The 12,998-nt window shown below is 35.5% G+C and overlaps 1 protein-coding gene across 2 annotated transcripts in view; it reads left to right on the forward strand.

Moving 5' to 3' along the window:
• Positions 1–12,998, forward strand: part of ATM (ATM serine/threonine kinase) — a 65,784-nt gene that overhangs the window by 21,806 nt on the left and 30,980 nt on the right. For both annotated transcript variants that reach the window (XR_011737350.1, XM_065831493.2), the window contains exons 23-33: positions 324–444; positions 1,710–1,886; positions 2,463–2,632; positions 2,922–3,168; positions 3,752–3,870; positions 5,163–5,289; positions 6,482–6,681; positions 7,343–7,517; positions 9,778–9,942; positions 10,218–10,350; positions 12,036–12,131. Coding sequence is in view for 1 of the 2 variants with exons in the window: in XM_065831493.2 (XP_065687565.2) it covers positions 324–444; positions 1,710–1,886; positions 2,463–2,632; positions 2,922–3,168; positions 3,752–3,870; positions 5,163–5,289; positions 6,482–6,681; positions 7,343–7,517; positions 9,778–9,942; positions 10,218–10,350; positions 12,036–12,131 (1,730 nt within the window). In the remaining variant the exon portion in view is untranslated. The remainder of the gene's footprint in view (positions 1–323; positions 445–1,709; positions 1,887–2,462; positions 2,633–2,921; positions 3,169–3,751; positions 3,871–5,162; positions 5,290–6,481; positions 6,682–7,342; positions 7,518–9,777; positions 9,943–10,217; positions 10,351–12,035; positions 12,132–12,998) is intronic.

Here is a 12,998-nt window from a genome sequence, read left to right on the forward strand (position 1 = left end):
ATCTGCTCAATAACTACATTCCCAAAGAACTTCAGGACATGAAGTGTTCCATTATGGTGGACAACTGAAGTTTGGCTTCTGGCACTGGCAAAGATTGGGAAACTCTTGTGTGTTTTCAGGCTATTCTCCACCATTTTGCCCCAACAGATATTTGTAGTGTTGTTGATAATGTTTGAGGGAGAAGAGGGAAAGACTGCTGTACAAAAAGTTAAAAAGAAAATAATAACATTCATAAAATCAGAATATTTTTATTTGATACACACAATATGCAGTAATTCTGTAGACTAAATGTTATGCTAATAATTGTTGTTCTTCTTTTGAAGTTTATTTCAAGATGTGAAACAGAGAGATTCTTCTGGAATGTCAAAACCCCTTCCCTTGAAGCTCCAGCAAAAGGCTTTTGAGAATGCGTATCTCAGAGTTCAGGAAGGAATGAGAAATCTGGTACCAACATCTAGTAATTAGTTTTGTCTAGATTTCATTTTATGAATAAGATGATTTTTTTAAACGATGAGGTTTAATTTTCCTAGAATATTAATTCTTCTGGACTTCTGTTAATCTAAGGTGGTGAAACAAGGTGACGTTCAGGAAATTGCTTACATATCCAGTCAGCAACTTTTTCGCCCACATGAGAAGTTTGCAAAACTTGTCACTGGATGTTCCAGATTGGTTTTCTGTATCATACTACTTGTTGCAGGTTTCAGTACTGTAACACTTAAGAATCAAAGAAAAATGGAGCCTCAGTAATCCAGACAACCTATAAATAGTGAATAAGAGGCAATGTAAATTCAAATTATGTGTTTACGTAGTGTAAAACCAGATCTGTGAGATTCAGTAAGATCATGTTTCCAGTCATATCAGAGCAGTGCTTTTCAAAAAACCAAAATTTGCTTTACAAATTCAACTGTTCAGAAGAAACTTCAAGTGAAGAAAAAGTTTTCCTTCCAATGTTTTATATTACTGTGGAATTTCTTTATTCATTTTTCTTTTAGTATCTTTCACTTTTCCTCCCTCCTTACTACCATACTAAGTCATCTTCATCATCTACATTTCCCATTTTTTTCTGTGATGCTATCATCTATCTGCATGTCACTTCTGCTGCATTTTCTCTGCTCCCTTTGCCTACTGTGTCGTAGCCTCACTGCAGAGGCCTTATCTCTGTCATCTTATTTCCTCTCTCTGTACTTTCAGCTCCAGCTCTTTGTCATCTCATTTTTCTGTTGCTTTCTCTTGCTGTTCTGTCACCTCCGCTTGCTGTTGTCTATTAGCTTCTGCCCTTCCCTTGGAGTTTCTTGTATAATAACTTTTATCCAGTATTCGCCACTTGTCAACAGCGTGCCTTAATAGTGGAACAACTGCATTTGAATTACAAGACAGTTCTTTCCTGTATGCATCAGGGAAGAGCAAAAAAGAGACTTGCCTTGTCAGTACCTCCATCATTTCTGTTAAGTGCATTGCCTTTGTTTAAACTGCTGATATTTCAACATGTAGTGGAGCGTGTGAGCTACTGGCATGTGGGGGGCAGTAACTTCTGGTTGAGGAGTGGAGCAGGCAGCTGGGGGAAGTAATTGTTAAGCAACTGAAGCAAGATTTCCCACAGTATTTATGTCAGTGCCCTCAATTTTAAATAATTTATGATAATGTCTTAACTAGGAGATTGCTTTAACAGGCTATTTATACAAAATGTTCTTCATTATTTCTTATTGAAGGTCAGGGGTGATGCAAGTCCTGAAGATCTTTTGGACAAACAGTGTAATGGAAAAGCGGTTTTGCTGATGCTTGTAGCCATGATTCTGTGCTGCAGTCCGGTCTGTGAAAAGCAAGCTTTGTTTGCTGTGTGCCAGTCTGTGAAAGAGAATGAATTAGAACCTCACCTTGTGAAAAAGGCAAGTATAAAATTCCATTTAATATTTAGGCTGTGAATTAAGTTTAGTTTAAAACTGGAGCAGGACAAAATGCTTTTGTCAGTTTTGAAAGTTATTAGATTTTATAAAAGTGTGACTAATGTGGGGCATAAATACCTGAATGTGTAATTATATTTAATGATCTACATAGAAATAATGGCATCATAAAAGGCAATTTTAATGGCAAATCTTGTATATTAAAAGCACAGATCTGAAATTAAAAAATATTAAAAGTATACATTTATTGTTTATATAAATACATTTATTATTTATATGCAAGTATATTATTTATATTAAAGTGTGTTATTAGTATAAAAGTATATTACTTATATAAAAGCATACACTGAAGATTGCACATCTCATTTAAAAAATCTTTGTACACAGTGGAAGTAAAGTGAGTTTCCTCATGTGGAAAACATGTAAAATAAATGCTAAGTATTGGAAGATGGTATGTGTCATTAAGAGGCTGAGGAGTGGGACATGGAGGTGTAGGTCTGTCAGTTTGCCATAGTATCATGTACTCTGCATGCTATTTCTGCAATCTTGCTTCATACACAGGTTTTGAAAAAAATATCCGACATTTTTGGCTATAAAAGCATAGAAGACTTCATGACATCACATTTAGACTATTTGGTGATGGAGTGGCTGAAAATAAATGACAGCGGATATAGCCTGTCTGCTTTTCCTTACGTTCTTCTGAACTATACTAGCCTTGAGGAATTCTATAGGTAAGTTTGTTATATGAAAGCAGTTTATTTAGATTTATTTACAATTACGACACAGGGTTTCAGATTTCTAAGTGCATCAGGATTTTGTTGTGAAATAACATTGAGAGCTTTTAAAATTTATTCCAAGTATTTTGTGCATTTTATTTATGCTGGTAAGATTTGTACAGCAGTAGCTAAACAATAATGACAAGCTTATACAGTAGAGGAAAGATATTTGCTATATTATGCTTGAGATTTTTTTTAAAAATGCAATTCAAGGACATTCTGCAAATATATCTACTACCTCTAGGTCTTGTTACAAAGTTTTGGTTCCACACCTGGTGATTAGAAGTCAATTTGAAGATGTAAAATCACTTGCCGACCAAATTGAAAAAGACTGGAGGCAGGTTCTAGCAGACTGTTTTCCAAGGATACTTGTGTATATCCTCCCATATTTTGCCTGTGAAAGCCTTGGAAAGAGTGAAGTAGCAGAGCAGAGGGATACAGCTTCTAAAGTCTACGACATGCTTAAGGATGAAAACTGCTTAGGAAAACAGGTATTTCTTTTAAATGTGTAGGTTGAGTTCTATGGTATTGAAAAGACCTGAAAGAAGCTTCTCTAAAAATGGAAATAGTTCAAGTTTATAGATACAAAATTGTTATAATTTTAATAAAGCCGAACTAGCCATATTTTTATCCCAAGGTTTTCAAGTAGCTATTCAATAGAAACTTTAAGGCAGACAGTTGACTTGAAATATTACTTTTTTCAGAATGTAATTTAAAAAAATTACCAGTCATTGTAAACCCCTGAGTTTCCCTGCCATATATCTGTTTAATTAAGTCATGTTTTCCTCTTAAAATATTTTGTTAATGCTTTATGAGGAGCCATCCTCCCCAGAGGCAGAGTCTGTATTCAGAACTGGTAGGAAAATTAAAGTTGAGGGTTTTTCCAGATACTGTAGGAAAGTAAATTGTTTTACCTGTGACTGCCATAGATAGTCTTAACCAGTTTTAATTACTGAATGAATTTTATGCCATAGATAATTGAACAAATAGTGAATCCAGACAGAAAAAAATTAGTTTTCTCAGAAGGAAAAGAAATGTGAAATTACTTTAGCTAAACTATTTTTCTTCTTCTAGCAAATTGACAATTTATCTCATAATAACTTACCAGAGATTGTGGTTGAACTGTTGATGACCTTACATGAACCACCCGATACCACGGTAGGCGAAGGAGCTCCTCTAAGTAAATACGTAAGGTACATGTTCGTAGATTTTTGAAATGCCGACTGTATTTGTATAACGTTGTACATTAAAATGTGCTCTTCAGGCATAAGAAGAGGTAGCCTTGAAGCTGAGAATTAAAGGTTTTTATTGTAATTAGTAATGATGTACAATAGATGTGCTTCCTCACACAGTTATTCCCCAGTCTAACTGAGGAGAACCTCAGTAATACTCAGTTAATGGAAAGAATGAATGGTGGGCAGGAGGATGCCATTGTGAGTTGGTAAGCTGGACTATGGCATTGCCACGTTAGATTAGCTCAGATTTGGATGGACTGCCGCCTCTGTAAAATTGATCAGGTTTTAATGTCTAAATTAAAGCGATTCTTTTAAAGGTCTTTAAATAATTAGAAGTCTTTGAAAAGTGACCTGTTTTTTAAGAGTTCTTCTAGTAGCAGTGCTTGCCTTTGGTAAGGAGATTGCTTAAGCAATGCAAAATAAACAAATCCCTAATAATAATAGATATTCTAGTGCCAAAATTATCTCCATTTTTATGAGCTTTTCAGTCTTTATTGTCCTAAAAATATCACTATTTGCATAATTATGCCTGGAAATAGTTTTCCAGATTTTTGTGTTTAGATACAAACTATCTGGAAAAGCATTCCACTTTCTGAAGTTATTGAAGAAGATATTTTTATTTTAGAAACATAAAATTGAAAGAGACTAAAGCATTTATGTGAAAATCTGCCAGAAGTTAAAAGCCTGAGGATTTCACAACTTTATAAAGTAAATTTGTTTCAGTGAGTTTATTAACAGACCATGTTGTCCACTAGTAACCAAAGTTTTTCTTTCTAAAAAGGAAATGGTGAGAATAAGAAACCTAGATGTTGCTGGTTTGTTACTATCATGATGTATTTCTTTTCTTCCTGAGGTTCATAAAACCTGACTGCCCTTTTTTTGTAATGGAGCGGTGATGGTTGCTTTTTTCTCAACCAAATTGTTCCCGTAATTACAAAATACAGAAGCTTCATCCATGATTTGCAATTAGATTTTCCAACGAAGTACCTTAGATTACACAAACATATGGGTTTTTAGCAATACGATCTTCCAAAAAATAATAAAAGAATGTCGAGAAAGTACAACTTAGCTGCTATAGAGGGACAACAGACAGCTGAAAATAAGGTGTGTGTCACTGATGGATGCTTTTGGTCCTTCTGACTGAAAGCAGAAAAGGTTTCCTAGGACTCACATGTTCATTCAATTAGACTTATTTAATACATGGGTTTTGATTTTGAGAAGAAAAAAACATCTCCTTTTCATTCATTTAGGGAACTGGATCCTGCTCCTAATCCACCTCATTTTTCATCTTATGTGATTCAGACAACCTTGGATTATATTAACAAATGTCATAAAAGCAAATTAACAAGTCTTGTAGCAGTTCTTTCTAAAAGCCCTGTAAGTATGTAATAATGATTTTATTTTTCTGTAGAATATAAAATTTCTTTTACAGGTACGTTTTTGTTTAGTTAGACATTTTTGTCATGTATATATGAGATAAAAATACAACCTTAGAAACCTTCCTGTTCATTTCTTTTCCTTTTACAATGGAAGAAGACCTAAGTTCAGGAACACAGAAACTTTATAGAACTTAAATGCCTGGACTGTTATATGCATTACATAATACATAAATAATCATGCATAAATAGAGAGGGTTATTTTCAAGTCATGGAAATCTGTGTGTACCAGACACAATTTAGATTAAATTTATTTCTTTGGCATATGTCTGAAGAAACATTCCAAAATAACTACATTTGGACAATTTTATCTAAATGCTATCTACAATTAAGATATTAAAGTTTGCTTCCCTTACTGACCGTAGGAAATTTTATAGTCTGTGATTTTCTTAGACATTTGTTTTATGGTTGTTAAAGGCAAATACAAAGGCATATAAAATTATGCATCCCTTGCAATAAATCATAAACGTATTACTGTCGTGTAACATTATGCCTTAGAAACATATATTTTCAAAGTCTATGCTATTTTATTGCGTATATTGTCAACAACTTACTTTGCCTATCCATAAACAGTCTAAAATTAAGAAAAAGACCTCTTTCTGGACCATTGTTTGTTTAAATCTTTTGAGTGTAAAAGTTAATATTGCCAGCCAGTGGAATAAAAAACCTGCCTAGGTACTTTTTTTTAAGTATACAGTTTTAACATTGGCAATCTGAATTTATATATTCTATGAAGTAAAGCATTTTGTATGTACAAATATTATTTTTTAAATAATACACATTGAAACACTACCCAGTGTTTTAATGGATTTTATTTGGTGTTTCTCCTGTTGTTGAAAGCTGCCGTAACTGCTCGGCTTCTGGAAAAATGTTCGTAACCTTTCTCAGGTGGGGAAGAAGAAAAAAAGAAAATGAGGAGGGTGTATGGAGCTTGTCACCCTGCTTAGAGAATTGGTTTCTGTGTAGGTCTTTTGTTTGTTTAAAGCAGTTAAAGTAATAAAGCCTTTTTGTCCACATCCTTTAAAACAAAACAGAACAAAACAAACCTCATCACTTACATTTTTTCTTGATAGAAAGTGTATCTGTATTGGCATTTTGAATTATTTTTTTACTCTTAATTTGTTCATTTTTAGGATTCATTCCAGAAGATCCTTCTAGCCCTGTGTAAGCATGCATCAGATACAAACAATATTTACAAGAAACACAGAGTTCTTGTGATTTATCACTTGTTTGTTAGTCTGTTACTTAAAGAGATAAAAGATGGTTTAGGAGGAGCATGGGCTTTTGTCCTCCGAGATGTGATTTACACCCTGATTCACCACATCAATAGCAGGTAAATACAGTAATTATATCTTGTCCTTCTGGTCCATGCTCCGTTGTTCCTGTAACATTGTATTTCACTACTGCTAGTAGATGTTTATTCACTTGTAGAAATAATTGAAATTTGCTGGAAAAAAAATTGCCTCTTTGATAATTTTGGAATTCAAATTTATAACTCTTACTAAAATGTTTTTTAAAAAAAACAACAACCTGATGATTGTGTGAGACACAGGAGGGTTCAGAGGGCACTATTTTCCACTTTGTTCTGTTTCTGTCAATGTTGTTCTGGCAAATACTAATCTGAAAGCCTTTTAGAGTTGCGGGGGGGGAGTTTGTTGTTTTATTTGTTGGGTTTTGTTTGTGGTTTTTTGTTGTTTCTGTGTGTGTTGTGTTTTGTTTGTTTGTTTTGCCTTTTGGAATATATTTTTCTTTAAGTTTTTTACTCCATTTTTTAAAGTGATCAGTCAAATTTTGTGTGTTTTATTTCTCCTGTGTCTCCTGAGCTAAATCCTTGGAGCTGTTTGAGTAAATAAACTTTAAAGTTTAGAATTGGTTCCGCCTGTAAAGTTTATTTGTATTTCCGTTTTTCCCCTATTCTTCCCGGTTGCAGGTTGATACTTGAGATAATGACAATTTGTAGTTCTTTAATTTCTCTTTTTTGTTTCCTGTGACAGACCTGTTATTATCAGAGACATATCCATGTGCAGCTTTTCAGTCTGTTGTGATCTTCTTCATGATGTTTGCCACACAGCGGTTACGTGTTGCAATGATGCTCTAGAGAGCCACCTTCATGTTATTGTGGGAACCCTGATACCTCTTGCCATGGACCAACCAGAGATTCAGGAACAGGTAGTTTCGAGTTGCTGCTTATTCCTTATCTGTTAACTTTTTACTTCATGTTCGCTGTCCTTAAAGCTCATGTTCATTTTTAATTCCCTTTTTCTATGCTTTTTAGATTTAGTTTTAAAAAAAATATTTGGAGTGTAACACTATACCTTTAATTTTTCAAATTAAAAGGTGTCGTTACTTTTGGTACTTTTTTTTTAACAGATACTGTGTCCTATATTTAATTCCTACGGCTTTAAATGGTGATTGAGATGTCTGTATCATAATTGCTGAGATTACTGTATCACTTGCTTTCTAATTCTGAGGTTTAAAACATTCAGGATAAGTTTCAGGAAAGTTGTTACCCTAGTTGAACAGAGACAGCAAATCGGTGATACCACTAAGGAAAAGAGAGATAGGACACAGGCGTTGTGCTGAACTCCCACTGATGGCAAACTGATCAGCACAGGCACATTGAGTAGCCAAGCAGTTGCCTACCAAGGATGAATGGTTGCACAGGAAATACAATGAATACCTTTGGAAGGGAAGGGTGTCTACATGACAAAGAGGAAATATGTGCAAAGAACAGATTTCAGTAGTTCACTTATTTATTTAACAAATTATAATTAAAAATAAATGTAGCAGATAGACCTTAAAAGGGAAAAAAAGCAGGTTCTGTTGTGTGACAAGCCTTGTTTTCCATCTGGTTATGATTTGTGTGGGCATTCTGCTGGGGCTGGAAATGTACTTAAAATCACACAGAATCACAGAATGATTGGGGTTGGGAGGGACCTCTGGAGATCATATAGTCCAACCCACCGGCTAAAGCAGGTTCACCAGGGCAGATCACACAGGAATGTGTCCAGGTGTGTTTGAGTGTCTCCAGAGAAGGAGACTCCACAACCTCTCTGGGCAGCCTGTTCCAGTGCTCTGGCACTCTCAAGGTAAAGAAGTTTCTCCTCACATTCAGGTGGAACCTCCTGTGCTTCATTCTGTGCCTGTTGCCCCTCATCCTGTCATTGGGCACCACTGAAAGGAGTCTGGTCCATCCTCTTGACACCCACTCTTGAGATATTTATAAACATTGATGAGATCCCCTCTCAACTTTCTGTTCTCCAGGCTGAGCAGACCCAGCTCTCTCAGCCTTTCATCACAAGAAAGGTGCTCTAGGTTCCTGATCATCTTTGTAGCCCTTCATAGCTTCAGAGACTTAAAATCAGTAGCTGAAGGTGAGAAGAGGGGGCCTGTTGCCTCATGGTTGCCTTCTGGCTTAATCCGATCCCATGGTCCCATATGCACCTTTGGGGTTGCAGTGTAGCCTTACATCGTCCTCCTCCTTCTACTTACAGTTCAGCTGGAGGGCTGTGCTGCTCCAGCTGAAAATAACCTGGCAATCTTTTTCCCAGCTTAATGATCAGATTTATCATATGTCTGTGCAAACAGTTGTACATGCACGACTGCAAAGGCAACATGCCGGGGCATCTGTCGACAGAGGTTTCTCTGAACTGGAAGTGATACCAAATGTGAAACCTTCTCATCTCATACTCCTGCAGGGAAGTCCTTCCCCTAGTGATTGCTTTTTAGTTTCTTTATTTTTCTTCTAGTATTGAATAGAGGCTAGTTAATAATCTTCAGTTAAATACAAGTTTCCAAATAAGAGCCTCGTTGTCTAGATTGTAGGCGGTCCAATTCTGGATTGAATGTCCAATTACATTGATTTGTAAGTAAAGCATAAAAGCACCGTTTTTGCGAAGAAAATATGGTGCCCTTTTAGCCAGCTTTTATTCAACTTGTAGATCTGTTGTAGAATGAATTCTACCAGAGTTCAGTGATTCAGGCAGTAAACTATGATATTCAGGCATTCGTCAGGATTTCAGATTACCGGCACTTCAGTTAATAAGGATAATAAAGTCCTAATTACATCAGAAGGTCTACTTGGGTGCAGTTCATTGCTAAATCATTGCCAATATTGTAATGATTGTATTGCTCAGTATTTGAAATCAGCTTTATGAAAAGATGGGATAAAACTTCAGGCTGCGGAAATAAAAGCTTTGATGTCTGTTTGTCAGGGCAAGTAGCAAAAATACCTCACCATTTTAGAATATATCTGTGATTTCCCAAACCTTTAAGCATTTTATTATTTTTAACAGTGTAACTATTTTTTTAATAGAGTTCTCAGTTTAATGGAACTTGGAGAAATATAAACTTTGTAACAGGAATAAGAAATATGGCTCAAAAATGTTTCTCTATCTTTTTTTGGTTTTCATTTACTTTTCCTGTTCAGGTCCTAGGGTTGTTGAAGTACCTGGTGATAGATAATAAGGATAATGAAAATCTGTACCAAGCAATCAAATGCTTAGATCCTTTTCCTGAATATCCTGCTTTTAAAGATCTGCGAGCAACTCAACAGAAAATAAAATACAGCAAAGGACCGTATTCTCTTTTGGAGGTAATTACATTTAAAAATATCTCATGGCATAGTGTGTTTTGTCATGCAAGCTTTCGAAAGACAAACAATTCTCTGACAATAGGTATAGTTGAGAAATATGTAAATGAGACATGTGGATTCCTTTTATTGCCAGTTTCAGACACTGAGATATTTGTTGGTCTCCATTCTTATTTGCATGTATTAATATCCACATTATGGACTGCTGAGAGCCACTTCTTTACTTCAACCTTTATTTGTATGCTGTAAGGTGCTTAATACAAAATGTTGTTTTCCAGGAGATTGATCACTTTCTCTCAGTTGGTGTTTGTGATTCACTGCCCTTAACACGACTTGAAGGACTGTATGATTTACGCAAACAATTGGAACAATATAAAGATCAGATGAAGGAGCTCCTGAAAAATTTCCAGGGTACTGACATCTGATTGTGTATTTTATTTCTTCTGTATCTGGTTTTAAGTGTGTGGAGATGTAACCCTATTCTAATTTGCCATTGAATGTTTTATTTTTTGTCTTGGTTTTTGTATGTTTAACAGTGTAACCTTATTATAATTTCACATGCAGAGTAGAATACAATTTATTATTCATGTAAAATTAGCAGAGTGTATCACAAACATTATATGAGGTGTTATATGACAGAGAGGATAAAATGCCCTTCCAGCTTTTGGTGTGGGGCACTTACGATGGTGAATGATCAGGATAATGTATAGTATGGGTATATTGCTTTATGGCTGCTTAATTAGTTTTCTTGTATAAATCTCCCTACTCTTTTAAATGTAAGGAAGCTAGATTTTATTAAAGGCATAGTATGTTAGAAAGTAAAACTCACAGAAGTTTTACAATTGTGGGATTTAGTTTAGTTTAACCTTGCCACATCCCAGCATTCTGTTTCAGCCCTCAGACCCAGTTCCTTCGTATTTTTGTTTTCAGATGCTCAGGCCAGACAATTTCACTTTTGTCCTCTCACATCTTCATCAGCTTGTGTGCATGACAGGGAGATAGAAAGAGCTGATGTAATTCATTTTTAAATAAGTAAAATTTGGGGAAGAGTAGTAGTCTGTCATAAGGCCGTGGTGTGGCTGCGTTATGTCCCCGCATCTTTAATATAATTTACAATTTTTTTCTTGAAATACTGCTTGGGTAGCAAGCTTGTGTGGAACAGCTTCAATCAGAAGAGAGCCTTGTGAGCTTGGAAAAGAGGTTGAATAGGAATACAGAAAGGTGTATGAACGAGTGACTGGTATGATGAAGCTGAGTGGAGAGCATTTATCTCTTCTATCACAGTACAAGAAGAAATTAAATTATCTAGAGCAGTTATACAAGAGAAACTATCCATTTTTTTCGAAGAAAATATATATAGTGTGGAACTCACTACCACTTATTGCAGCGATCAGAAGCATCATGGAAGTTAAAAGGAATTAGATGTATATAACTGAGATTATTAGGTATGAAGATCTGCTCAGAAATCCCCAATCTGCTGGCTGGCAAAACCTGAGAAAAAATACTGTTGCTCTGTTGGAGGGAGGCTGGCAGGGTTGATGCATCTGTTGCCTTGATTTCGCCTCATGCTAAAATTCTGTAAGGAAATATCCATCTCGCGGGTTTTGGATTTGGCAGTTAATTAGACAACTGAAAGCTAGTCAAATTCTGTAAAATGCCTTGCAGAAAACCTTATTGGGGGATATTCTTTGGATTTAGATTTAGAACAGAATGATAATATTAGCTTAAGTGCTGTCAGTGGAGTCACGTAGTATGACTTCACTCTTTCAAACAGTATTCTTGCACTGACTTATGCTAATATTTCTTGTATTTAGTTTTCATTTCTACATCAAAGCACTGAAAATAATAGCATTTTTATAATCTAGTTTTGGGTATTCTTTAACACAGTCAAATATGCAGAAATTTTTTCAAGATATGATGAACAAGAAACATGAATAATTTTTTAAGGTGCTACTTAACACCATCTTGCTTGAACATTAATAATGCATTTTGATACTTGTAGATAAACGATACTAAAGCAGTGTTTTCTTCTAACAAGTTCACATTACAAATACACAATTACTTTGGGCGGCTTTATTTTTCTTTCTGATCAATAGAAAAGCCAGAAGATTCCGTAGTAGTGAAGCTGGTGGTGAGTTTGCTGCAGCTGTCCAAGGCAGCCGTTAACCATCCCGGTGGGACAGCGGTGCTCGGTGAGTTGCTGAGTCCCACAGCCGTCCTCATTGCAGACGCCAGGTTGAAGCTGTGACCATTCTCAGTGTTCCTTCCCACTGCTGTTTTGCATTTTCTGCCAGAAGTGGCCATCAGGAATGTTAAAATGGGTGATATGTCTTCTTTTCAGTCACTGTATTTTACAGCTTTGACTAATAATTTGACTAATAATTGTCATCAGTTTAGACTCTGTTCTCTTCTATACTCAGTGAAGAGTCATCTGTTGTAATATGGGTCACTTTATTAGGTTCAAAAACAGTAAGAAAAATATAAGAGAACTTACCTGAAATTTGAAGGACATGTCTTGATGGAAATTAAAATAGTTGTTCTCCATCGTAAAACCTCTTCTGTATTATTAAAATTATTCTCACTGTTTACGTTGAGCACCTAATTAATGTTCAGTCCACAACTAAGAACAAAATCCCTGCTTCCCCAAGTGGGCGGTACCTCCCTGTAGAAGATGTTTACTGAAATAAGATGTCTAAACTGGACAGAAACACAAGTAATGAGAACATTTGCCTTAATACATTTTTTTTGTCTAAAGGACTAATAACTGATAATTATAAATGCTGAGCAATTGAAGCTCGCATTGGCTTCAGTATGATGCATCCTCCAGGATCTCTGCAAGCTGTGAGTCTCAGCCTCTGCTGCATTTTGTTTCCTTACATGATTTATTTACTTCAAAACACAACCTGCATATCTTCAGTCTGTTCTTTGTTTGCTCTGGTGATTAAAACAAAACAATGTTGTACAAAACAGGAACGTTTTCAAGACGCATACCCAGTATGAAGGAAAGAGCAGGGAAGTAGATTTTGGTGTCCTTCTGATGGACATGAACATCCCTTTTT

Source organism: Patagioenas fasciata, chromosome 1, assembly GCF_037038585.1.
Source record: "Patagioenas fasciata isolate bPatFas1 chromosome 1, bPatFas1.hap1, whole genome shotgun sequence".
Taxonomy (NCBI): Eukaryota; Metazoa; Chordata; class Aves; order Columbiformes; family Columbidae; genus Patagioenas; species Patagioenas fasciata.